We start from the raw sequence: 25716 nt of genomic DNA on the forward strand, positions 1-25716 counted from the left end.
GGACAAACAGAGACTGCAGCGTGTTGTGCGCTCTGCTGAGAAGGTGATTGGCTGCAGACTCCCATCTCTGCAGGACCTGTACACCTCCAGGACACTGGGGCGTGCAGCTCGGATCTCAGCTGACCCTTCTCACCCTGGACACAGTCTGTTTGACCTGCTCCCCTCAGGCAGGAGGCTCCGGTCCATTCGCACCAGAACCTCTCGCCATAAGAACAGTTTCTTCCCCTCTGCTGTTGGACACATGAACAATAACCGTATGACTGTTCCCACCACTAACACATGACCCTACGCTGTGTTCACTGCATCATTCCATGTTTGGCACTGATCACCACCTGCACTCATGTATATATCATGTATATATCTATCTACTTAGCACTTTTAATTCTTATTCTTATTTTTATTTATTTATTTATTTATTTTTCATGTCTATTTAAGCGTAATTTATGACAGTATGTTTGCACTGAAGCACCGCAGCAATTTCCTAATGTTGTAAACCTGCTCAACATTTGGCAATAAAACCCTTTCTGATTCTGATTCTGATACCCAGGGGTTAAACAGGGCCAAAAAGATCTGGAACGGCATTTTTGTTCTGTTTATCCTGCAGCTTAGTGCAGGATAAACTGGTTTGCTTGCCATCAGAGATGGGCTCTAACGCGTTACTGTAATCCGATTATTTTTTTTAAGTAACGAGTAAAGTAAGGGATTACTATTTCAAAATCGGTAATTAGATTACTGTTACTTTCCCGTAGGAACGCTGCGTTACTGCGTTACTAAAACCATGATTTTCTGCGAGAATGTCTCATGACAGTGACGTAAGCGAGTGCGCCGTTAGTGACAACCGCTGTGTGCAGATCAACAATGGATAATATATCGAGTGCGGGAGAGAGTATGAGCGTGCAGCGTTTAAAGCGTGGAAGCACTGACCTTACTTTGAGTTTGATTCCATAAAAAGTGACAAAAACATTAGTGTCCGTTGTGCGTGGGAAGAAAACTTCTTTTTACAGCAAAAAAACCCCCTAAACTTCCAAACAAGCACCGAGTGGGCAACGAGGTAATGGGAAACTCACAGAGAAACTCGCGGATTCTTCAACTGACCGTCGCGGCACACCTGCACCAGGGTAAACCTCCGCCTACCCCACTCCTGCTTTACAGGTGAAAATAGAGCAAAAGGACCGCTAGTCTTTGACTTTATTTATTTTCTGCTGTGTTTTACTTGCATCTATTTGAAAGACTGAGTGTAAACACAAATATTTTATTTCATGTGCTGGAATGTGCAGAAAATAGGTTTAAATATTAAACTAATTTCTTCCAGTCAGAGAATGGTGCATATAATTAAATTTTTGCTTGATGCATAAAGTTAAAAGATTAAAACTGATAAAACAAGTTTTAAAAAAAGACTTTTCCATTTTATTACATTTTGTATGATGGATTATGCAGAAAAAGTAGAATTGGGCTGAAAGATCTATCACTTTATCACCTATTCAGGTTGTAAATCGTGTTTTTAAAAAGTAACTAAGTAACTAAGTAATTAATTACTTTTGAAAATAAGTAATCAGTAAAGTAACAGGATTACTTTTTGGGGGAAGTAATCAGGAATTAGTTACTGATTACTTTTTTCAAGTAACTTGACCAACACTGCTTGCCATACTGTGGTGAACTTACAGTAACGGACTGTGTTGGATTGCTGCACAGAGGCCGTGGTGTTTATGGTCAAAGTTAGGTTACATCAAGTGTAGCAGGGACGAGTTTGGATTTAAAGTGCTTAGATTAATTCACAGAATTCTACATTTACATAGGTGAAGTACATACTGTGGTATAAAGACAGCAGCACAGGTCAGCTGATCACACCATGAATATAAGAGTAAAGATAGTGAGTTTTGACTCTTTACCCCACAGTGAGCCAGTATAACTGATTCTAGGTTTCCCCACACCTGCTGAATTCCAGTTTAACGCCTGATTATTTTTTTCCAATATAAAGACAAACACATCCCCAGCTTTAAGTGCAAATAACATATGCACAATATTTCTGGTTTTAGCAATGATGCTGGGACAAAACATACTGACGTGAGAAATTATTTAAAGTATGGACACAACAATTTGTACAACAGAATAATATTCTGATTCTCGTGGAATATGTTTAAATTCTGAATAGAAATTAGAAGAATATATGAAATGGAAAACATGGTGGTGCTGCTCCTTCAGCCAAAACAAGTAAAAGGGAGAAAAACCCTGATCTGAAAGGGACTGAGAAGTGTTATAAAAAAGACACACAGAAGAAAAAAAAATGTACTGTTGAGAGAAGTTGGTTAGGGGCTTTCCACTGATTTCAGTATTTTCTATCAAGCAGGTCTAGCAAATAATTAGAAAAGAAGACAGGATTTCTCTTTACATTTAAGCAATGGACGTTGAAGTATTCACTATTATGCATTCAGTTTGTGTGTCTGGCTGTAACGGTCACCCTCAAGCAGCTCACCTGGCAGGCATTGTACAACAGCTGGTGCTCAAACTTGCGGATATTGAGGATCTGCTGGAACATCTCGTAGAGTTGCTCTTTACTAAGGATGAGCTCTGAAACAGCACTTAGGTGTGCCCTCTGTGGTTGGCGCCACAGGTCCTCATCCCCTCTGTAGATAGCATCATACTTTGCAATCCAGGAACTGAGCACAGTCTCTTTGCTCAGCCCATCGATCTCAGGAAGGCTGCGGACACGGCGCTCAATGTTTTTCTTGAAAACCTCACGAAAGTCATTAGCTGAACAGCCACCGCTCTGAACCATCCGGGAAATACGCTCACTCTTTAGGAAGCCCTGCAAAGGAAAGACGGCATTACAATAATCTAAACGCGATTACACAAATGCATGAATAATTTTTTCTAGTTCAGCAGAGGAGAGCATATGTTGCAATTCAGAAATATTCATTAAATAAAAGAAACAGGAACAAGCCAAAGATTTTACATGAGAGTTGAAGCCCAAGATTTCAAATGCTGGACTTAGCAGTGGGCTCTCTGTCTCCTTAGCTTGGTCATTGTGGGCTAACTGCACTGAAACCTGAACATCCACCTGTTAGCTAAAATATTGGGATTTGTACAGCACTTTATAAAGGACCATGTGGAGGAGAGCCTGTTTGAGCCAGGTGCACTGGCGTTTCAGTGGACGAGCAAAAATAAATAAATAAACACCGTCCCTCTGTGTTGGACTTCTCCTGGTCAGTTGGACAAACCAACCAGGGCAAGCAGCTGACAGAGCATATGTCCACGAGATCCAATCAGCAGTTTTATGCAATTAAACAGTCTGTCTATTCTCAAGCATATCCAAACAGTTTACCACAAACATGAACAGGTTTCTTACCAAAGCACAAGGGTCAGTTCTTTGTGCTGATGTCCAGGATGTTGAAAAAACAAACAAACAAAAAAAAAAAACCCAACTCCTTAGTATAGGTTCCTTCACTTTATATTTGGATTTCACTTTTTCTCACTTCTAGTATGGTAAATGGCCTGTATTTATATAGCGCTTTTACTAGTCCCTAAGGACCCCAAAGCGCTTTACACATCCAGTCATCCACCCATTCACACACACATTCACACACTGGTGATGGCAAGCTACATTGTAGCCACAGCCACCCTGGGGCGCACTGACAGAGGCGAGGCTGCCGGACACTGGCGCCACTGGGCCCTCTGACCACCACTGATATGAATCAGTATCAGTGAGGTAAGAATTTCTCAATAAAAACAAGGAAATAAGGTTTCCAAAAAGTATAGCAGCTCTTGTCGTTTTCTCCTTCTCTGTTTTTGTCCATCACATACATCTATTTCCCTACAGACATGCTGATGGATATCAAGATTTCTGATCATGCTATGTAAGAAACATACAAAGCCTATTAGTCTGTTAGCAGCAACCAAACCAACCAACAGCAGACCAACAAACCTAGTGAGGTCATTTAGTATTCGCACAGGATGACACTACAGATTCTCTGAAAGCTATAACTTTAAACTTTATTTCTTCAATCCAACTTCACATAGTGTTAAATCTATAACTTTTTTTTTAGACCAGTCATTTGTCTTTAAAGACAAATGCATCAAAACGACACTGTCAAGACTTAAGATGACGTATCAGCAGACGGCGCCTCGCCGAGACCAAAGTTTTAATTTGCGTTAAAAGTGCAAACTTCAAACTCTATACCAGTTTTTAAATTGTGTTGACAGGCCAACAAAAACTCGAGTTCTAAAAAAGAATTTCCAACATAATTTTTCGCAAGTACTGTTGTCACATTTACTGCAGGAACACGTGATAAATATTGGACTTTCTAAACACAGCGCTCACCTTGCTAGTGGAAAAATCCACCACATTAACAAATAAAAAAAAAAACACTATGTCAACCCGTGGTTAGTTGGTGTGTGTGTGTTCTACTTTGTACAGCACTTTGGTCAACCTGTGCTGTTTTTTTTTTTTGTTTGCTTTTGTTGTTTTGTTTTTTTTAAACACGTGCTTATAAATAAATTGATTGATTGATTGATTAGTAACAAGTCATTCATTTTTGGAACAAGGATGCATCTAAAATGCATCTAAAAGAAACTTCCTTTCTTTCATCACAGCTGTCCTGTGCCAGATGTTCTATTGACCCACTGAGAGAGGCATCATTTTAGAAACATCAGGAACACTGAAGCTGAAGCTCATCGCAGGGATCAAGGACTCATCTTCGCCAGCAGCTCCCTCACAGGGAAATCTTAAAAGCTCCACCATAGGCCTGCCCCCGAAAATGGATAAACCCAGCATTTCATCAACACTGTGATGGAGACTTGCTTTACATATAATTTGTACTCATTCCTGTAGAAAGTTATATGTGTAAATATATATTATGCTCTACACTACTAGCAAAACACAGTTTGGAAGAATTGTAGATTAAAGTTTTTAGTTCAACATAAAAGTGATGACCTTTGACCTGTATCAGGTTTAAATTGTGTCAGAGAAAATCTCATGTCCTCTTCATGGAGCTGACTACATTCAGTGTTTAAAACAGAAGCTCTGCAGGTCTGAAATCAGCAGCTTTGTGAAACACCAAACTGAGGTCCCGTTAATGCTGATATCCAATGATGCTCTTTCTCTGCATTTGGCATGTGGAGGAGCTTTACCTCCTCCACACTGTCAGTGATGATTTTCTGTTGCACATTGAGAGTAAAGATTTCATCCATTAGGAAGTCAAGAGACTTTTCAATGTCCTCGACTTCTCAGCTGTCCAAGTCCTCCTCATGTTACTGGTGCCTGTATTTTCAGTTGTCAACATGTCATTATCATTTTCGGTACTTTGCATACATTTGTGATTTGTATGGAAGTTTATTTTAGCATACTGCTTTAGGTCTTATTGCCCGTTATTTGATTTCTATATTAGTGTGATGACCCACTGCACCCTGCCTTCCTTTTGGCTCATGTGTGTCTTGTTAGCAGGCATTGGAGAGGTGGAGTTCCCGTTTACAATCAGTGACACTGGCAACACCTGGGCCAGTGTACCAGGACTCTATATAAAAAAAGCCTTTAGGGCATAGTTTTAGTTGGCTCTGAGACACCAGGTTGGACTCTGGCTGCGTTAGGTTTGGTTTTTGCTTTTGACACTATTACATGCATCATCTTCCACTCATCCATTCCTTCACACACTACTGATGGTACTGATTACACACACCACTGTTTGTTTTTGACAGTAGGGTTTCTTTTCTGTTTTATTTGTTTTAAAAGAATAAAGCAGCTTGGAATACATTCCTAACCACGTCTGGGGTTTTCTTTGTCATGACCGTACGGCCCGGTTCGTGACAAGTGGGGGCTCGTCCATTTGGGTTTGATTTGATGGTTGCTGATTTGGTTTTGGTTATGTGGATCTGGTCTCAGTATGGTGGGTTTGTTGCTTGATTTGTGTGGTGCCTCAGGTTCATGTGGCATCAAGTAGGTGTGACTTCTTAGCAGTGATTGCAGGGTTCTCTGGGGTGGTAAGTGTTTTGTGGAGTCTCCCTTTGTAGGTGCAGCAGCGTGTTCCTTTTGGACTCGGTTTGTTTTTTTGGTTTGTTTTTTTTTTGTGTGGTGTGCGGTTAGAGCATTCGTCTCGGGGACACTTCCAGGGCTGTCAGGTGAGTACCCAGCTTGCTGGGGGCCTAACCAGGTTACTGGGTTGAGTGTTTAAAGAGCCTGCCGCTAATCTGCATGAAGACTAGGGTTATGGTGTAGGCAAGTTGGGGTAGGCAGGTTAGTAAGGGGGAGATTTCCACTTTAGCGAGAGATGTTTGTCTTTCGGGGCACGATTTGACCTGGGGAACCACTGTTTTTTTGCTTGTTTGTTTTCTGCTGTTTTTTTTCTCTTCCTCCTCTTTCCTTTGCTGCACTCTTTGAGCCTTGCAGCATCATGGCAGGTATAGAGGAGTTTGTTGCTGCACCTTGTGAGGATTTCCTGGATCGCTGCACTAAGGACCAGCTGTTGAAGGTTGCAGATGAGTATGATCTTGATTTGAGTGGGCTTGGGGATAAACGTCGCAAAGATACTGTGAAATCTGCGGTTAAGTTGCAGTTAGTTGAAAAGGGTGTTTTGGTGGCTGGGCAACAGAAAACTGGTCAGCCAGTAACTGTGCCATTGGGAGTTTTTCCGGGAAACTTGACTTTTGAGCAGCAAAAGGAGCTGATGTCATTGCAAATTTCTTTTGAAAAGGAAAAGCAAGAGTTGGAGCTGGAGAAACAGAAGATGGACATGGAAAAACACAAACTGGAGGCTGACAAGCAGGTGGAGATTGAAAGGTTGCGACGGGAGACTGAGCAGGCAAAGACAGATTTGCAGAATACTCGTTTAACTTTGGTTAAAGAGGGTAAGCTTTCAGGGGACGTCTTGTTGGATGAGGGGCGTTCATCTTTGTCATCTCCTGATATGGTGAGCAATTTGCGTCTCTTACCTAAGTTTAATGAGGAAGACCCTGATGTTTTTTCTTTTTCTTTGTTTGAACGTGTCGCAGAGGCAGGAAAGTGGTCAGATTCTGAACGGATTCTGCTTTTGCAGTGTGTGTTGTGTGGGAGGGCGCAAGAGGCATATGCATCATTGGGCAGTGATGGTTTGACGTACAAGTCTGTTAAGGACTGTGCTGTGTTGAAGGCGTATGAGTTGGTCCCTGAAGCTTATCGTCAACGGTTTAGGAAACCGGAGAAGAAGGTTGCTCGGTCACATTTGGAGTTTGTGAGGGAGATAACGAACCATTTTAACCGCTGGTGTGTGGCTTCCGGGGTCAATAATTTTGAAGGCTTGTGTGATTTAATCATTCTGGAACAGGCAGGGATGTGTGTAATTATTGTCAGGAGTCTGGTCATTGGAAGGTGAATCGTCCCATCCTCCTGGCAAGAGACCGCTCTGGGGAGGGGGGGGTAAACAGGGGAATCCTATTGCCCTAGCTGCAAGCCTTCCTGTTCCTTTGGGTTTGGACAGGGGGTATGGTGAGTACAAGGAATGTGACATGTTTGACGGGCCTAGGAAGTCTTTGATGCCTGTCTGGGGTGGGTTTGTTACCCTGCCTGGGGGGCACACGTAACGGTGTGTTCACACCGAACGCGATAGAGGCAGGCAGAGCGTCAGGCTTACATGTAAAGTCAATGGAAAGGCGCGATGACCCGCGATTGCGGCTCCCGCGAAAATTCGGAAGCAGATTTGCGTCGCGAAAACGCCAAAACGCCTGAAACGCGCGTGAGTGTAGCGCGTTTCAGGCGTTTGACTCGCGAAAAAAAACACGCGCGTGAGTTTATGTGTTGCATTTTGTGCATACACGCGTTTCGCGTCCCCCGCTCGAGTTGGAAAAATCTGAACTCCAGCGTCAAATCGCGCCGCGTCAACCAATCAGGAGCCTGGTGACGTGGCTGTTACCTAGTTCAAAGGGGCAGATCCAGCCAAAGCCCTTTATTCTTCAATAGAAGGAAGGCTAATCAATGCCGTAGCAAACAACCCGGAGCCGTACGACACCAGCTGCTTTCTGTACCGAGACAGGAATATAAAGGACCGAGCTTGGAGGAAGATATGTAAAGAGATCGGGCAACCTGGTAAGTTCATTCATTTTTCTCAAGTTTTCTCTAAAGTTTTCACTGACCCGGGGAAGCCGCACAAAAGCTAGCAAGCCACCGCTATTTTCCCACTGACATACAAATACCGTTCTGCTTTTAGGCATGTTGTCATTTAAGAATATATTTTATTGTTTATTAATAAGCAGCACACAGTGGTCCCGCTGTTCATCCGTCACTGCCTCTTTTTTCTTAATTTTCATTTTCTCTTTTTTGCACCGGACAGCATTGCATTCTGCAGCCTGATTGACAAATCTCCTGCGCTTGCCAAATTTATCATGTTTGGTTTTGATAACCATCACGTCCAATAGAAAAAACAGCACAAAAACACCCATAACTATGAGCCTCATTCGGAAATAGACACCTGCACCGCGAGGGAAAAAGGCGCACGAAAGTGGCAGGCAGATGAAGACAAAACACGGCATAATAATACGTTTACGTTTTGCAATCTACAAAGGTTTGCACTTTGAGAATCAATTGTGAGAACTGTGACCAATGTTCATGTGTGTGTGGAAAACAGTGTATAAAGTGCGTGGCCAGGGGCTAGTTATTCTGAGAACCCCTGCTGCAATAAATGAGGGACCACTGTCTACTCTATGATTATTATATTCAACCTGTTAACATTTAATACTGTATTGATAGAACCAACTGATTCTGCAGCAGAGCATCCCCAGTCCCTGAGCTCCTGCTGCTGCACCCACAGATATGTACAGCAAGCACTGATACCTTTTTAGTCGGTGGGATTGCCTGTGATGACCTTTACTAAATATCTACAACCAATCTGATTATATCCTGTTTTTAGTTTGTTTGTTTTTTTCAATGTTGAAATTAAAATCTAGTAGCAGCCTTCTCATTTCTTTGTGTTTTGTGCTGTTTTACAGGCCCACAGGGGAGGACGGCTCCGAGGCAGATGAGGGACGGGTCCCAGGACGGTCCATCGGCGGTGGAGCTGGCCATCCTGGAGTCCCAGAAGAGGCCACACCAGTCTCCAATGGAGCATTTCCTCCTCAGCCTGGTTCCTGCTCTGGAGAGCAGCTGGTCCTTTTTATTCCCGTCTCTCTGTAAATACTTATATTTTATATATTTATGTTTAATGTATTTCTGTGTGAGAATTTTAACATTATTTCAAATAAATTTTTATAATGACTAATGTCTCAGTTCTACTACACAGCAAATGTTGGCACACGACTTGACACATGTAGAATTTATTTCATATTATACTAATGACAAAATATACTAATACAGTGGGATGTAGAAGTTTGGGCAACCTTGTTAATAGACATTATTTTCCTGTATAAATCGTTGGTTGTTACAATAAAAAAATGTCAGTTAAATATATCATACAGGAGACTCACACAGTGATATTTGAGAAGTGAAAAGAAGTTTACTGGATTTACAAAAAGTGTGCAATAATTATTTAAACAAAATCAAGCAGGTGCATAAATTTGGGCACCACAAAAAAGAAATGAAATAAATATTTAGTGTATATCAATGTGTGTGTCTCCTATATGATATATGGGGTGCCTTTGTCTGGACGTGCTTCCCATCCAGAGCTGCACAGCACAGAGGAAAGTTCCAGCGCTCCTGGAATCCCTCTGTGATGGACCGCCAGTCTCCAGGTGAAGGCACAGCCATGAAGTCGTCCACTAGACAGTCCCAGATGGCCGTCGCTGCCTGGGGGGTGATCTGGCTCACCGTGGACACACCGACTCTGAAACTGAACGCGATGGTCCTGAAGGAGTCCCCGGTGACAAGGAACCTGGACAAAATTGTTCAAAATCAGTATTATGTGTACTGCAGTTACAAAATACATTATTCAAATTCCAAAATACTTTGGTGATGTCAGATTTAATCACAAAACTTAAATCTTACATAAAACATTTTGTAATTATAAGGATAATTACAAAATGTATATTAGATAATATCTAAAACAGTTGTGTTTTGTTTTAACTTTAACATATTATAATTTGATTGGTAGCAACTTTCGCAACTACAGTGAGCCAATCACTCATAATTCCTAAACATGTCAATCAGGTAGGAATGAAGTAAGACATTAATAGAAATAAAGAGTTGTGTGTTGACATGTAGCCCTTTCCTTGCTTAAATCATTAATATTTTTGAAAAATTAATCTGTGATAAGACAGCTTATCAAGATAGAACCATGTAACTAGAGATGAACCAAACTGTTCACAGTTTTATCTAACTCTGTTTTAATAAAGGCTGGTGACCCCTGTTATAGAGTCTGACAGCTGCAGGGATTATATACAAATATTCAACTATCCCAGAATTAAACCAGGTCTAAATAAAAAGGAGTGAGTATCACTACAAAGGTTAACTCAGTGGTCCTAATGCTACAGTTTGATATCAGCAAACACCGAGAGCATTCACTGTTAGCATAGCACATCCATGTTAGCAGTGTATAAATGGATGGTTTAGCATATATTAGCACAGGTATCAATAAAGGACTACGTATTAAACACTTTTACTAACCTCAGGCAGACGGACAGGCGCTCTGCAGATGGGATTGAGCGCCTGTAGTCGGTGTCTAGGCGGGCGATTCTGGGACCGACGCGGGACAGCAGGTCCTCAAACTGGCCGAGTGAATGACGGTGATAGCGCTGGAATCGGCCGTCATCCAGGCGCAGCTCCTGGAGCAAGTGGTGAAACTCACCAAACTGCTCACGCCTCTGGAGGACCTGATGGACCCAGGTACGGCAAGGATGTCCTTTACGCCGCTACTCTGCTCTCCACAGTAAATAGAGAAGGGAGACTCTCTCTTCAAGCGCTAGCTCGACAGCTGCCATCTTGCAAAGATACCGGTCTTGCAAAACTTCCTCCCACATCCCTCCCACATTTCCGGTTCACGCGCGTTAAAATATGATATTTTGGGGCGCGATGGATTTTTCTTGGACACGCGTAGAGGTGCGAATGTGCACGCGTCAAGTTAGGGGCGTTTGGGGCTTTTTTCACGCGCCCATCGCGTTCGGTGTGAACACACCGTAAGTCTCAGTTAGGATCTTGAGAGACACTGGCGCTGTCAACTCTTATGCTGTGGGGTCCATTCTCCCACTTTCAGATGAGACAGCTACTGGGGATAAGATCCTTATGCGAGGAATGGGGATAATGGTGGTTCCGGTTTCGGTGCATAGGTTGAACACTGAGGGCGAATTGGTGAGGTTTTAGTGGGGGTTAGGCCTGCATTGCCAGTGGAAGGGGTGGATATCATTCTAGGTAATGATTTGGCCGGAGGTCAGGTGTGGGGAAAGGTGTCCTCAGCACTAGTAGTTACGGATTCGCCTTCCAGGTTAGATCGGTTGGATAGTGCCAGCAGTCGTCACTTCTCTTACCCGGCCTGTGCTGTTACACGGGCAATAAGTAAAGGTGAGTGTACAGAAGCCGCTGTTAAGGATGAACCTGTTTTACTGACTTTGCCAGCTTCGCCTCTGGATGTGCCCCGCAGTGAGTTGATGAGTGCGCAGAGGGCTGACCCATCCTTGGAATGGCAGTTGGAGTCTGTGTTGTCAGCTCTGGAGGTGAAAAGTGTGGCTGGCTATTTTTTGCAGGATGGTGTTCTGGTGAGGAAGTGGGTGCCCCATGGGGAGGACTTTGGGGGGGATCCAGTGTTCCAGGTAGTAATTCCATCAAAGTATCGTGGTCAGGTGTTGAACCTAGCTCATGATAGGTCAGGGCACTTGGGTGTGCGGAAGACATATGACTGAGTTTTGCGTCATTTTTTTGGCCACATTTGAAGAAGGATGTATCAATTAGCATCGCAGAGATGCATTATTGTTGTGCTTAGGAAAGTTGCCCAGCTGCCTAGTTTTGTGACATTGTATAAAACTTTCATGTTTAATGCAGCATTTATACAGTAGGACTTGTTGTTTTTTACATTGTTGTTTACAGTGTGTCTCCATTGTTTATATGGCAACCTACAGTGGGGCAAAAAAGTATTTAGTCAGTGTAAACGCGTTAACTTTATTTTCAGAAAAAAGGGGGGGGTAGAGAAGTGCTCATGTATGTTAGTGTAAAACTACATCCAACAGAAGCAAAGCATCCTACATGTATACAACATGCAGCAGGGGTCGCTAGAATTATCCAAAAAACAGCACATGTAGTGAGAGAACACCCACTAAAAATACTCACTACACATAGCATAGTGGCATACGTAAATTCACAAGCATTTTGTATGTCACCACGGGCACAACAGAGACTGAGCAAAGTCTTAGAGGCCCCAAATTTGACATTCACACATGAAGGAATTAACATGGCAGATTTAATGGGTGTAGGGGAACCACATGACTGCGCCAAAAGAGCACAGATCGAGGAAAAGATTAGAGAGGACCTGAAGGCCGAACCCATACCGGGAGCTGAGGACTGGTTCACCGATGGATGTTGCCACCGAGACGAAGGAGGACTGAAAGCAGGGTATGCGGTGGTCTGCAGAGTAGAAGGAGATTATCAGGTCAGAGAGTCAGGAAGGATTGAGGGAAAGCAGTCGGCCCAGAGAGCTGAAGTGATAGCCTTAGCTCGAGCTTTGAGACTAGCCAAGAACAGGAGAGTGAACATCTACACCGATTCGGCATATGCGTTTGGAGCAGCGCATGTGGAGCTGCCTCAGTGGAAAAGAGCAGGATTCAGAACAGCAACCAATGCACCTATTTCCCACAAACATGAAATGGAGGAACTGGAAAAGGCCTTGGCTGACCCAGAGGAGGTGAGCATTATAAAATGCAAAGCTCACTCCCAAGGAACCAGTATGGTGGAAAAAGGAAACCAGAGAGCAGATGAAGCCGCAAAGGAGGCCGCAGGCTACAAAGGACAGAGACAAATGATACAGGTAACATCAGAAGAAGAGATACCTGTTGACCTGATTGAGGAAGTTAAACGGGCCCAGGAGGAGGCATCCCCAGAGGAAAAGGGGGTGTGGAAAAACAAAGGAGCCTGGCAGGATGGACATTTGTGGAGGGGGCCAGATGGGCGCCCCGTGCTGACAGCCAAAATGGCAGAACAGAAGGTGGATGAAGCCCACGGACTTGCCCACGTGGGGAGAGCCCAGATGGAAAGAAATTTGTGTCATTGGTGGCATCCTGAGCTGCGAGGAATGATAAGGGAGAAGGCCAGGATGTGCTTAATCTGTGGGGCACACAATCCTAAGCCAGCAGTAAAACCGGAAGTGGGTAAGTTTCGGCCCCCTGAGAGGCCGGGAGAGGAGATTGTTATTGATTTCACTGATATGATTGATTCCGGGCCGGGCGGTGTAAGATATTTGCTAGTGTGTGTTGACGCTTTGACCGGCTGGCCAGAGGCCTGGGCTACAAAAAAGGAGGATGCTAAGACTGTCATTAAGTGTTTAATCAATCATTACATTCCCCGTCATGGGTTCCCGAAAAGAATTAGATCAGATAATGGAACCCATTTTAAAAATCAAGATTTGGAAAAAGTAGAAAAAATGTTGGGCGTCCAGCATAAATTTGGAACGGTCTATCATCCTCAGTCTCAGGGGAAAGTAGAAAGAATGAACCTAAATTTGAAAAACAAATTGGCAAAAATCTGCGCGCAAACAGGGCTAAATTGGGTCGCAGCCCTGCCGGTTGCGTTGATGACCATAAGATGTTCTGTTAATCAATCCACAGGTTTTACACCGTACGAGCTGCAAACCGGGAGACAGTTTCCGGCACCTTGGACGGTGGGCTCGGGTGAACGGGACAAAAAGGGGAACCGGTCCCACGCAGACTACTGGAACGAGCTAAAGGCGCTAGTGTCCAGTTTCACGAAACAGGCGGCTTGGAAAGGGCCCACAGGAGAAGGAGAGGTCCCGGACGCGAAAACAGTGTGGCTGAGAGTCATCAAACGAAAGTGGAAGGAGCCCCGCTGGACTGGTCCATATGAGGTATCGGCTCGGACGGCGACAGCGGTCCAACTGAAGGGGAAAGGCGACACCTGGTATCACTGGACGCAGTGCGCAGCTGCGCACGAGGGCTTGGTGGGGAAGGATCAATCTCAACCCGACGCAGGTGAAATTGAGCGGCACAATAATCCCTCACACCTGTGCAACGGACCGACCGGTAGTCTACCCGGAAGGTCGAAGAAAGAAGAGCAGCCAAGGAGGAGATCGCCGCGCCAACGAAAAGGAGCGGTACCACACTGAACACCTAAAACAAGAGAGAGGCTCTGATAAAGGGCTTTGAACTTTTTACTACACCATAACATTCACATACCACCATGCCATCACAATGTTTAAAATTATTTTGAGTTTGATGTTAACTATGTTGCTAATCATGGCTATTTGTTTTTTGATTTGTTTGTTGCAGACCGACCAGGGAAACCAGTCTGAGCACGGAGGCCATGCCAGTCCGGCGTTGTTTGATACACCAAGTACATCACGCGTGGTCCATAGTGATTTAAGGTTGCGGGCAAGAGTGAAGCGCGAGGTCTCTGGTAAAAAGGATGAGTGTCTCAGCACATATGGTGGTTTAGAATTAGATTATGTTATTGGCTCCACAACTTCCTTTACGTTTGATCTGTGTGATGTTGTTAATTGCAGGGACGTCGGCAGTGCTTGGAGGGGATACAATGTGTGGGTCTGTTGGGATTATTCAGTGAGTACGCACTGCGAGAGGGGAAATCGTCCGTATGACAGCTGGTGCCGTAATTGGGACCAGGTAAGGGGTTACACTGGGCAAAATTGGGAACCGTTAGAATCAGGATCAGAAAACGGGCTTAAACTACAGAGGGATTTTAGCCCCTCTGTAAACGCGTTAACTTTATCATTGGGGAATTGGGATCGCAAACAATCTATGTATTTAATTTTGGGGGTGGAAATAGCGGGGGTTGATCCAAAAGGGTTAATTAAAGTTAATTTCCTAGAAAAAACTAATCGCGTACCGTCAGGTAGAGAAGACATAACAACTTGTGTGATTTCTACTCCCACCAGCTCTGTTGCATCTTTTACAGGGCAGGAGGGGAGCGGGTCATCGGAAGCTACACCAGAGGAGCACGAACCAAGGGAGAGGCGAGTAGTGTCGGTGGACTACACCACCCTGAAACCTCAGGATTTGATTGAACGCGCTACCGGGTTCAGTGACAGTAACATCTGGCTGGACTGGATAGCCCAAAATGCTAGAGAACAAAAAGTGGCTAATTGTGTAGCCTGCGCTTCAGCAAGGCCGCGTTTATTTATAGAGCCTGCACCTCTGCATCCAGAGGATCAGTGGGGCTATAATTGTATGTTGCAAATAACTAGAGGAGCTGTGAATACGGGGAACTGCACTGTGTTGTCCAGTCTATTTCCCCCTATTGGCAAGCTCACGCAAGTAGGGCCGTTTATGCCCCGGAAAGATAATTATACGTGCTTTAAGTTTACCACAGATAAAGTTAAATATCGGTTGGGGGAAATTGACCCCAGTTGGTGTTCGGTCACCCAGATTGGGAGGACCACCAACAATGTGAGTGATGCAGCCACCCTAATTGGGACTTGGGCTAGGAGCGGGCTGTATTACTATTGCGGGCACAGGACTCTACTGGTACGTGTTCCTCTTGGGAGCGTGGGGACGTGCGCGATGGTGAGACTAGGAGCGCCACTTATGCTAATCGGAAATAAGGTAAAATCAATTCCCTCACACAATACGCGCACTTTGGCAGCCAAGCGCAAAAGACACATTTTGAGAAAGAGAGGAATACAAGACACAAATGTTTATGACCCTAGAATGAATTCCCCCACCTGGATCGACTCCATTGGAGTGCCCAGGGGGGTTCCAAATGAATTTAAACTTATTGACCAAATAGCAGCCGGGTTTGAAAATATTCCAATAATTTCTGCTTTCTTTCCAGTGACTCCAAACAAGAATGTAGATAGGATTAATTATGTTCATTACAATGTACTGAGGCTCTCTAACCTGACCAGAGACGGATTGGAGGGGCTAGCGGAGCAGGTGGGTCCGACCTCGTTAATGGGAGTGCAGAATAGAATGGCCCTTGACATGTTGTTAGCGGAAAAGGGGGGCGTGTGTGCTATGTTTGCCGACCAGTGTTGCACCTTTATTCCAAACAATACTGCTCCAGATGGGTCGGTAACCAAGGCTCTGGAGGGCCTAAAGAGCCTTTCTGAAACTATGCATGATCACTCCGGTGTTGGTAATCCGTTAGAAGGCTGGCTGACCTCAGTGTTCGGACGGTGGAAGGGGGTCATCGCTTCGGTCATGTTTTCTTTGTCTGTTGTGGTGGGTATTATGGTTATTTGTTGTTGTCTCATCCCTTGTGCCAGAAGAATGTTCAAAAGTATGTCTGTGAGGGCAGTGGACCCTGGAGTCATTACTCCAATGTCCATGATGCCAATGATGCATGTGGAACTGAATGTGTAGGCCAAGGAGGGACACAACTGTTTGTGACCTCTGGATTCTCCAGAGGTCAACAGAGGGAATTGTAGAATAAGGAGGGGATGTTTTTCTCATTATCATTTAATATTTTAATATGCCATTATTAGTTCATTAGAAGTATATAACCAGCTTTGCATTAAGCATAAATTGAAGTTTTTGATCTTACATTATTCTTTGCATTACAGTGATGGTGATAACTTTAGTTTGATCTTTTCTTACAGGTACCAGAATAATAACATGATTTTCCATTGCAGATGTAACCATGATCATTCCATACACATTGCAGTTTGTTGCTCATTCTAGAGTTGTGCTCAAGGTAATTAAAGGTTAAAAGCTACAGCCAGTGCGAGTCTGGCTGATCTATGGAGGGCAAAGGCTTTGAGCTTGGAAGGCCGCACGCGCTTACACAGCACTTATAAGATGTCATTCTTGGTGATTTTGTGCTTAGTCATGTTTTAATATGTTTTAAGTAGAAGTAGCTGATCCAGCAATATTCATTTAATATTATATACTTGATTTAGAGCAATACACACTGATGGTCTTAATAAATGAAAGAGTCCTTGTAGTTGCCATGTTGTGTCTTAGCAGGGTACAGATGGTTCCAGGAGAAGGGGGGCAGTTAGCGTCTGCCCTCGGGAAGGAGACAATGTTATTCTTTGTGTTAAATAAAATTGTCAACATTGATTGTATTACACCTGTCACTACGCATGAGGGGGCGTTCTAATACCCTGATTTCATAAAACTATGGAGATGTGTTTTTTGAGATGAGATCTGAGACTGTCTGCATACAGTGTCCATCTCCCACGTGTGTGATCATTAAATCATCGTTTGACTCAACCCGACCGGACCAGTGTTGTTATTGTGGGTTTTTCCTCTGGTGTCCATCTCCAATATTTTTGAACCATAACATCAGCCACCGACTGTGCAAGTTCCCCCACTTAAAATGATGACAGAGGTCAGTAATTTGCACCAGAGGTACACTTCAACTGTGAGAGACAGAATGTGAAAAAAAAAAAATCCATGAATCCACATGGTAGGATTTGTAAAGAATTTATTCGTAAATTAGGGTGGAAAATAAGTATTTGGTCACCTCAAACAAGGAAAATCTCTGGCTCTCACAGACCTGTAACGTCTTCTGTAAGAAGCTTTTCTGTCCCCCACTCGTTACCTGTATGAATGGCACCTGTTTGAACTCATCATCTGTATAAAAGACACCTGTCCACAGCCTCAAACAGTCAGACTCCAAACTCCGCCATGGCCAAGACCAAAGAGCTTTCGAAGGACACCAGGAAAAGTATTGTAGACCTGCACCAGACTGGGAAGAGTGAATCTACAATAGGCAAGCAGCTTGGTGTGAAAAAATCAACTGTGGGAGCAATCATCAGAAAATGGAAGACATACAAGACCACTGATAATCTCCCTCGATCTGGGGCTCCACGCAAGATCTCATCCCGTGGGGTCAAAATGATCATGAGAACGGTGAGCAAAGATCCCAGAACCACACGGGGGGACCTGGTGAATGACCTGCAGAGAGCTGGGACCAAAGTAACAAAGGTCACCATCAGTAACACACTACAACGGCAGGGAATCAAATCCCGCAGTGCCAGACGTGTTCCGCTGCTGAAGCCAGTGCATGTCCAAGCCCGTCTGAAGTTTGCCAGAGAGCACATGGATGATACAGCAGAGGATTGGGAGAATGTCATTGTGGTGGGGCGTGGTCTGCGGTGCCGTGCGGACGCACCTGCACGGCATCCGCAATCACGCCCGCCGTGTTATAACACGGGGACTCAGGGGTTGGTGTGTGTGTGGTGTGACGTGAATTAAATAAAGTTGGCTCTGAACGTTGCTCCGTGGTCCCGCCGTGCCTTATTCACGCCACAGTCATGTGGTCAGATGAAACCAAAGTAGAACTTTTTGGTATAAACTCAACTCGTCGTGTTTGGAGGAAGAAGAATACTGAGTTGCATCCCAAGAACACCATACCTACTGTGAAGCATGGGGGTGGAAACATCATGCTATGGGGCTGTTTTTCTGCCAAGGGGACAGGACGACTGATCCGTGTTAAGGACAGAATGAATGGGGCCATGTATCGTGAGATTTTGAGCCAAAACCTCCTTCCATCAGTGAGAACTTTGAAGATGAAACGAGGCTGGGTCTTCCAACATGACAATGATCCAAAACACACCGCCCGGGCAACAAAGGAGTGGCTCCGTAAGAAGCATTTGAAAGTCCTGGAGTGGCCTAGCCAATCTCCAGACCTCAACCCCATAGAAGATCTGTGGCGGGAGTTGAAAGTCCGTGTTGCTCGGCGACAGCCCCAAAACATCACTGCTCTCGAGAAGATCTGCATGGAGGAATGGGCCAAAATACCAGCTACTGTGTGTACAAACCTGGTAAAGACCTATAGTAAACGTTTGACCTCTGTTATTGCCAACAAAGGTTATGTTACAAAGCATTGAGTTGTATTTTTATTATATTATTATTAATAATAATAATATATTATTATTATATCATTTTATCCTGTCTTCCTTCTCTCACCCCAACCGGTCGCAGCAGATGGCCGCCCCTCCCTGAGCCTGGTTCTGCCGGAGGTTTCTTCCTGTTAAAAGGGAGTTTTTCCTTCCCACTGTTCCCAAAGTGCTTGCTCTTAGGGGGTCATATGATTGTTGGGTTTTTTTTCTCTGTATCTATGATGCGCCTTGAGGCGACTTATGTTGTGATTTGGCGCTATATAAATAAAATTGAATTGAATTGAATATTTTTGTTATTGACCAAATACTTATTTTCCACCCTGATTTACGAATAAATTCTTTACAAATCCTACCATGTGGATTCATGGATTTTTTTTCCACATTCTGTCTCTCACAGTTGAAGTGTACCTCTGGTGCAAATTACTGACCTCTGTCATCATTTTAAGTGGGGGAACTTGCACAATCGGTGGCTGACTAAATATTTTTTTGCCCCACTGTATGTAAATGAGTGTCTGAGCAGGATATGTTTGTTGATTTCTTTCAGTTTTACTCTGACAGCATTTTGAAGGAAACTTAATAAATAAACTTAATAAACTTAATAAGAAAATCTTAATAAATGAGACAATAGGCCTGTCAGCTTGAAACAGTAGAAGCTCCCAGCAAGAAAGCTGTTGCCACTAAAGATTCACATTTCAAATTAAGTAGTGCATCATCAATAACAATAACTCAGTAGAAATGAAAAATAGGATTTACTTATACTTATATATGTTGCTACAGCATTCAAGGCAGTTTATAAGCATGAAAAGTTATCTTTTGTTTCATACTAGCCTCAGTCAGCTTTACAAAGAATAAAGATAGTTCTAGTTGTTTCATGTCAGCATTAATATTGACAAACTGGGTAAATTCACCACCTCTGTTGAAAACAAATAAGAAGGACACAGTCAAGTAACTATAAGAGTATATCGTCAGGTTGGTTCCACCTTTCTGTCAGACGGTTTGTGGGTCAGAAACAACATAACAGGAATTAAGGCAATGCCTGAAGAGAGTCCCTGTCCTGCCATAGAATTGTAAAGCTAAAATCACATTTGTTTCTGTGAAAAATGTTTTACAAAACTCACTCAATCACTTTACCTCATAGTAGCTTCTCACGGCATTGCAGAAAGCTTCATCAGCCACAATTTGAGTTTCTCCATTGAGGAAAGCAAGAAAACGCTCCTTTACTGCCTGTAGCTGCTGCTTATTGACCTAAGAAAGACAACAATGAAGAACAGAGAGAAATGATACAGAGTGGTGGTAGAGAAGGGCATAATTATTATGAAGTGAGAGTTTAATATGAGGTGGTGGCGGTATGAATGAAAAACAAAACAAATATAAGCTTAAAGTCACTGTTAAAGTGCTAGCAAAAACCCGCTTTGTGGGAGGTTTTCAAATTCTTCATTCTGTTTTTTGTGGCAATTCAAACATAATTCCACCACGAATAAAAGTTGTGGTGACCGTTAAGCTACATACATGCAACACGTGTTGACTATAACACATCAAGCAAACGCAAACAGAGAATGTGGCATCTCATTTGCAAGGGCACGTTGAATACAAAAATATAAAGAACAGTGATTTATAATAAACCTCTGGTAAAAAAGAAAGATTTTAATTGCTTGGACGTTGCTTGGATTAACAAGGTCTGTGTCAAGTATTGAGGAACCAGGACACACTGATGAGAAGTGGGCTACTGGAACAAGAAGGCATAAGTGGAAAAGGAATGAGAATAGGGAGCTACTGGAATGCTACACGAGTAATCCCTGCAGAAGGGGTTACATGAAAAGTATGTGGGACCTATGGATTCTTTGACATCAAATATGTAAACTAACGGTAAAATAACTCGTTTCTCAGTGTTCCAACATCAGCAAGATGGCCACAACTGATCATGTGCTTAGAGAATAGCTCAGGCAGCAGAAACCCAAGAAAGAAGAGGAGCATAAAGAGGAGCCATTATGGAAGGACAGGCTGCTTTACAGCATATACAACCGCCAAACAGAACAAGTGATACTGAGAAATCCTACCAACGGCTGGACAAAGCTAGACTGAAAGACAGCACAGAGGCACTAATCATGGCAACATCGGAACAAGATCTAAGCACAAGATCAATAGATAGAGACTAGATTCTACCACACCAGGCAAGGCCCTAGTGCAGGTTGTGCAGAGATGCCACTGAAATAATCTGGGACATAACAGCAAAGTGCAAGATGCTAGCAGGCAGGGCTTACATGGAATGCCATGACCAAGATACTGGCACAGTATACAGGATCATCTGTTCCAAGTATGGCCTGGAACTCCCAAGGTCAAAATGGGATATGTCCTCTAGGGTGGCTGATAATGACCAAGCTAAGATCCTGTGAGATTTCCAGATACAGATGGACAAGCTGGTGATGGCTAACCAAACTGACATAGTAGTGGTGGAGGAAGATAGTATAGCTACATCTATGACTATGACTAAGTGATTGCAACATCAGGAAGGATTAGAAGCTTAATAAGCCCCAAGGGCTGAGAGAGGAACTAGAGAAGATGCGGAGGGTGAAGGTAACAGTGGTTCCTGTGGAGAATGGGGGTACTCGGGGCAGGCAGTGACCTCCAAACTGGGCAAGTGGCTACAGCAGGTCCCAGGAACAACATCTGAGATCTCTATCCAGAAGAGCACAGTCCTAGGAACAGCAAAGATACTGTGTAGGACCCATAAGTTCCCAGACCTCTGGTAGAGAACCAGATAAAATAGTCGGATGGCTCTGGGTTGATGAGGAATCTTAATGTTCAAACCATAAAAACATAAATCAATATATCTGATACTTATTCTGGATACTGTTACGTTGGTCTCCAATAAGAATGTGAGGAATTATTTTCTGTGTAATGCAAGACGGGGGGAGACTCGTCATGGCAGATCCAGTCACTGAGAGAATAACCGAGCTATCAGTAATTCAACAAGACTATAGCTGACCAAAAGCTGACAACTGTCAGAATGCCCATTTTGCACAGTTTACTTCACTCACCACAAAATGGATTTGAATGCCACTCCAAACACCTCAAAACCATGTAGAGGTACGATTGTTTCATCCACAGACACCAACAATCTGTAGTGTACTGTCTAAACAAAAAGCTTGGCCCACTAATAACAATTCTTGATAATATCAAAGAAAACTCAAACAGTCCAACAACTCCCGTTAAACCCTCATTAAAGCACTCAGCAAATGGAGTTGGTCATGACCAGAGATGGGCAGTAACGTGTTACTGTAATCAGATTATTTTTTTCAAGCAACCAGTAAAGTCAGGGATTACTATTGCAAAAAAATTAGATTCCTGCTACTTTCCCATAAGCAGGCTGCGTTACTGAGTTGCTAAACCACGATTTTGTTTGTGAGTGTCTCATTACAATGACAATTATGATAATAAAATATATCTGGTAATTAAACTGTTTATACACAACACAGGACCTTCCTTGATGGCACTCCCTCAGCTTGGATGTAAATAGTTCTTGTTGTGTGTGCACGTGTGTGTTTTAAAAGTTAATTCATGCATTTCCTTTCCCTCTTTCAAAAGAGGAGTAAAGGGCTAGAAGAACTGAGATAAAGAAAAATGCCCTCATTCTTTCTTCTGCTTTTTTTTTTTTAAACTAATCTTAGTCAATTACCTTTTTGTGTACTTGCTTTTTATGTTGTATCCATTTTTAGTATCACAAGAATAAGAAAAATTCCTGGTAGAAGCCTTTTGCAGAAGTGCTGTTTCCTAATAAAGAAAAGGAAAGGTTGAAAATGAACTTTGGTGAAAGTGTGGTATTAGTCACCACACGTTGCACCTTTAAGAGATAGAGATATTTTAACACTGACCTCTACAGCTGGCTATAATAACATAAACACGTTTTAATAAACTATTGCAAAAGTAAAAAAGGTAAAGTTTATCAGTTTGTCCACATCTGTCACCTTGTCACCAAACCTCAGTCAACAGCTCTTCAATTCTGCTTTTCAGGTCTGAAGTCCTCCAGATTTCACTCTTTGCTCTGATTCGTTTTCCACACTCTTGAGTCTCTGCTCTGTTCAACTGTGGTTCCTCTGTTGCTCTGTACAACCAGCAATCTGTCAGGTTCCCCATATGTACATAATACACTCTCCCGTAGCCCAATACTCCATGCGTGACCCATTAAACCAGCAACAATTATCCATCTGTTATCTAACTGCAGCCTGCTAGTTCCCACGGTAATGGCGACAGATGGCTAATGTGGCTATTGGGTAATTGTTCATAGTTGAACAGCTAATGTTAAGGTTTACTACTTATTTACTTCCCAAGAAGTAGATTCTGTTCATCTGGACATCACATTTTCTGTGGGAGAAACATTTCATCACTCATCTAAGGGACTTCTTCAGTCTCAGCTGACTGCAGGTTCCCCCAACCTTATAAACAGTCCTATTGAACATCATATCATGAAGTGCCCTGAGTAAATGTGGTTATCCCAGTTGGACATTTGTGAAAGCTGGGAAGCCACCTAAAGAATGCTCCAGAGAGAGATAAGGATAGCTGCTGCATAAGTGACAACCTTTAGTGATCCCAGCAGTATCAGAACAGCTGAGATACATTTCTGTAAGTACCTCGTCTCTGTGGCTTTCAAACCTAAAACACACTGCGCAAAAATTGGTCCACCCTAAAGATCTGGTCACCTGGCACAAGTAGAGTAATATAGTGTACGCTGTTAAGTGCCAAATAAATTAAAAATAAACCACTGGTGAACCAATAACTGGTGAAACCAAAATAGCTTATTGGCTAAATGTTGGAAAGACTTTGAAGAGCAAAATTACTGCACAAGAAGGCTCCATCTCATCTGTGAGACAAGGTGGTACTTTTGTTATGTCTTGGTATTTATGGTTGCAAGAAACACACTGACATTTCTTCAGTTTTGGAAAAAACATCAGGATGAATGCAGAAGTAAAAACACTGGCAGCCACCAGTGCTACCCCTCAGCCTCCCAGTAGACACACCTATCACATCAGTTTCAAAGTCCTACTTCCTTGACCTCTGACCTTGAGGTCAAGGTGACAGATTCAAACTCGGTATATTCTTGGTATATGCACCTATGGTATCAATATGAAGCTCTTATGTTGCCTCATTCTCAAGTTGTCACATTCACAAACTTAGCTCTTCATGCCACCTGCACACACAGCTGACAACACTACCCCATCAACCTTTTATGACTGAGTCACTTATTCAACTAAATGCAATCAAACACATCTGATGACTTTTAATCAACCTGTCGGAAAGCTATCCTTGTCGCGTAAGACAGGAGTGGCTTCATAGTGCAGTGGTTAACACAATCTAAATGCTTACTAAATCTAGATTGTGGCAGGAGCTATCACAGCCTAAACATTAAAACTGTAAAATTAATTCAGCCGGTAATAATGTATGATCAGTAACTCCTTGTATTATGAGGGGTATAATAATACACAAACTAGATAGTTAAAATGGAGTCAAGTTCAGTGAAGCTGAGAAAACAGAGATATGAAATAGCTTAATTTTTATTTTATTTTCGATTTTCATGGTGATGCTCATGTCCACTTCTCTCCCTACAATAATTTGTTATTCTACTTTTTCTAACTTGTATTATTTAAAAACAACAACAACAAAACTGCTCCCTCTGTCAGCTATAAATCAATAACATCAAATGAGGCATGTAAGAGTGTGCTGTAAATTGATTAACTACAATAAAGAGGCTGACGTCACATGCCTACAGCAAACAGAGTTTATTGAAACAGGACCTGAAGGAGTCACTGAGTGGCTGAAGGAGAAATTCTGACAGACTACTCCTTGGTTGTGACTGCAATGTTTGTCAAAAACAATTCTCTAACTATCACGTTTGGCTGGAGCTGGAAACCATAGTCCTTCATAGTCGCCTCTGTCAGTGCGCCCCAGGGTGGCTGTGGCTACAATGTAGCTTACCATCACCAGTGTGTGAATGGGTGGATGACTGGATATGTAAAGCGCTTTGGGGTCCTTAGGGACTAGTAAAGCGCTATATAAATACAGGCCATTCCAATGAATTTGGCTTAGTTTCTGTTCCATTCTTCTCCATTTGCTACAGGTTCTCCAGCTCACAGCAGATCACCAGATAAGAACAAGGTCTACAGTCACCTGCTGCAGTGTATGATGGAGACGTTAGAGTTTGACAATGAAACACGTGTTTCTGGAGAGGAAAAGGACGTGAACAACAAAACTTTGTCAGCCTGCCAAAAGAAAAAACACAAGAGGGAAAGGCCATGTCGAGCTCGCTAATGGCAACGCAACATTCAAAATAAGGACAAGGAGATTTTCAGTCATAAACAGAGTGAATGTTGTTGTCTCAGATGAAATTGTTAAAATGTAAAGTTTATGTGAGGAAAACACTTGACTGAGTGAAAGAACTACACCCAGCTAAAATAACTTAAAGATTTAGGCTAAAAGGAAGTTGGCCAACTCCCAAAAATACATTAATAATAATTATTGAAACATTTTTGTTTAACAAATTATTAAAAATAACAGAAAAACTATATTTTTGACAAATAAGAAGACACAGGCTCACTGTGCACTATAAAAAGACAGATCATTTTATCTGTCTACAAAACGTCCATTCTGAGCCTGAAAAATGACTTTCATCATATTAGCAATTTTGCTGACAGTTCTGTAAGAGTTTCTTCAAAGAACCAGCTCTGTCTCTTTCCATCTGCCTATGAGCTTGATACTCAACTTTTTGATAACAGTTTTCATGTTAGACCTAGCAAGCCGTACTAACCTG

At 42.9% G+C, this 25716-nt stretch overlaps 2 protein-coding genes across 2 annotated transcripts in view; one reads left to right on the forward strand and one right to left on the reverse strand.

Annotated features, from left to right (window-relative positions):
* The window catches only part of cadps2 (Ca++-dependent secretion activator 2), a 191475-nt gene that overhangs the window by 151818 nt on the left and 13941 nt on the right, over nucleotides 1-25716 (reverse strand). The window contains exons 2-3 of the mRNA XM_086299782.1: nucleotides 20046-20159; nucleotides 2474-2806 (exon numbers count right to left, since the gene is read on the reverse strand). Coding sequence (XP_086155908.1) covers nucleotides 2474-2806; nucleotides 20046-20159 — 447 coding nt within the window. The remainder of the gene's footprint in view (nucleotides 1-2473; nucleotides 2807-20045; nucleotides 20160-25716) is intronic.
* Nucleotides 12316-14265, forward strand: LOC147325324 (uncharacterized). The gene is made up of 2 exons (XM_086302440.1): nucleotides 12316-13245; nucleotides 13702-14265. The coding sequence occupies exons 1-2, from the start codon at nucleotides 12333-12335 to the stop codon at nucleotides 14214-14216; spliced, it is 1428 nt and encodes a 475-aa protein (XP_086158566.1). The 5' UTR covers nucleotides 12316-12332; the 3' UTR covers nucleotides 14217-14265.

Source organism: Aulonocara sp. 'chitande type north' Nkhata Bay, linkage group LG7 (genome assembly GCF_057382095.1).
Source record: "Aulonocara sp. 'chitande type north' Nkhata Bay isolate Kocher_YH1m ecotype deep benthic linkage group LG7, A_spYH_male_GT1.1, whole genome shotgun sequence".
Taxonomy (NCBI): domain Eukaryota; kingdom Metazoa; phylum Chordata; class Actinopteri; order Cichliformes; family Cichlidae; genus Aulonocara; species Aulonocara sp. 'chitande type north' Nkhata Bay.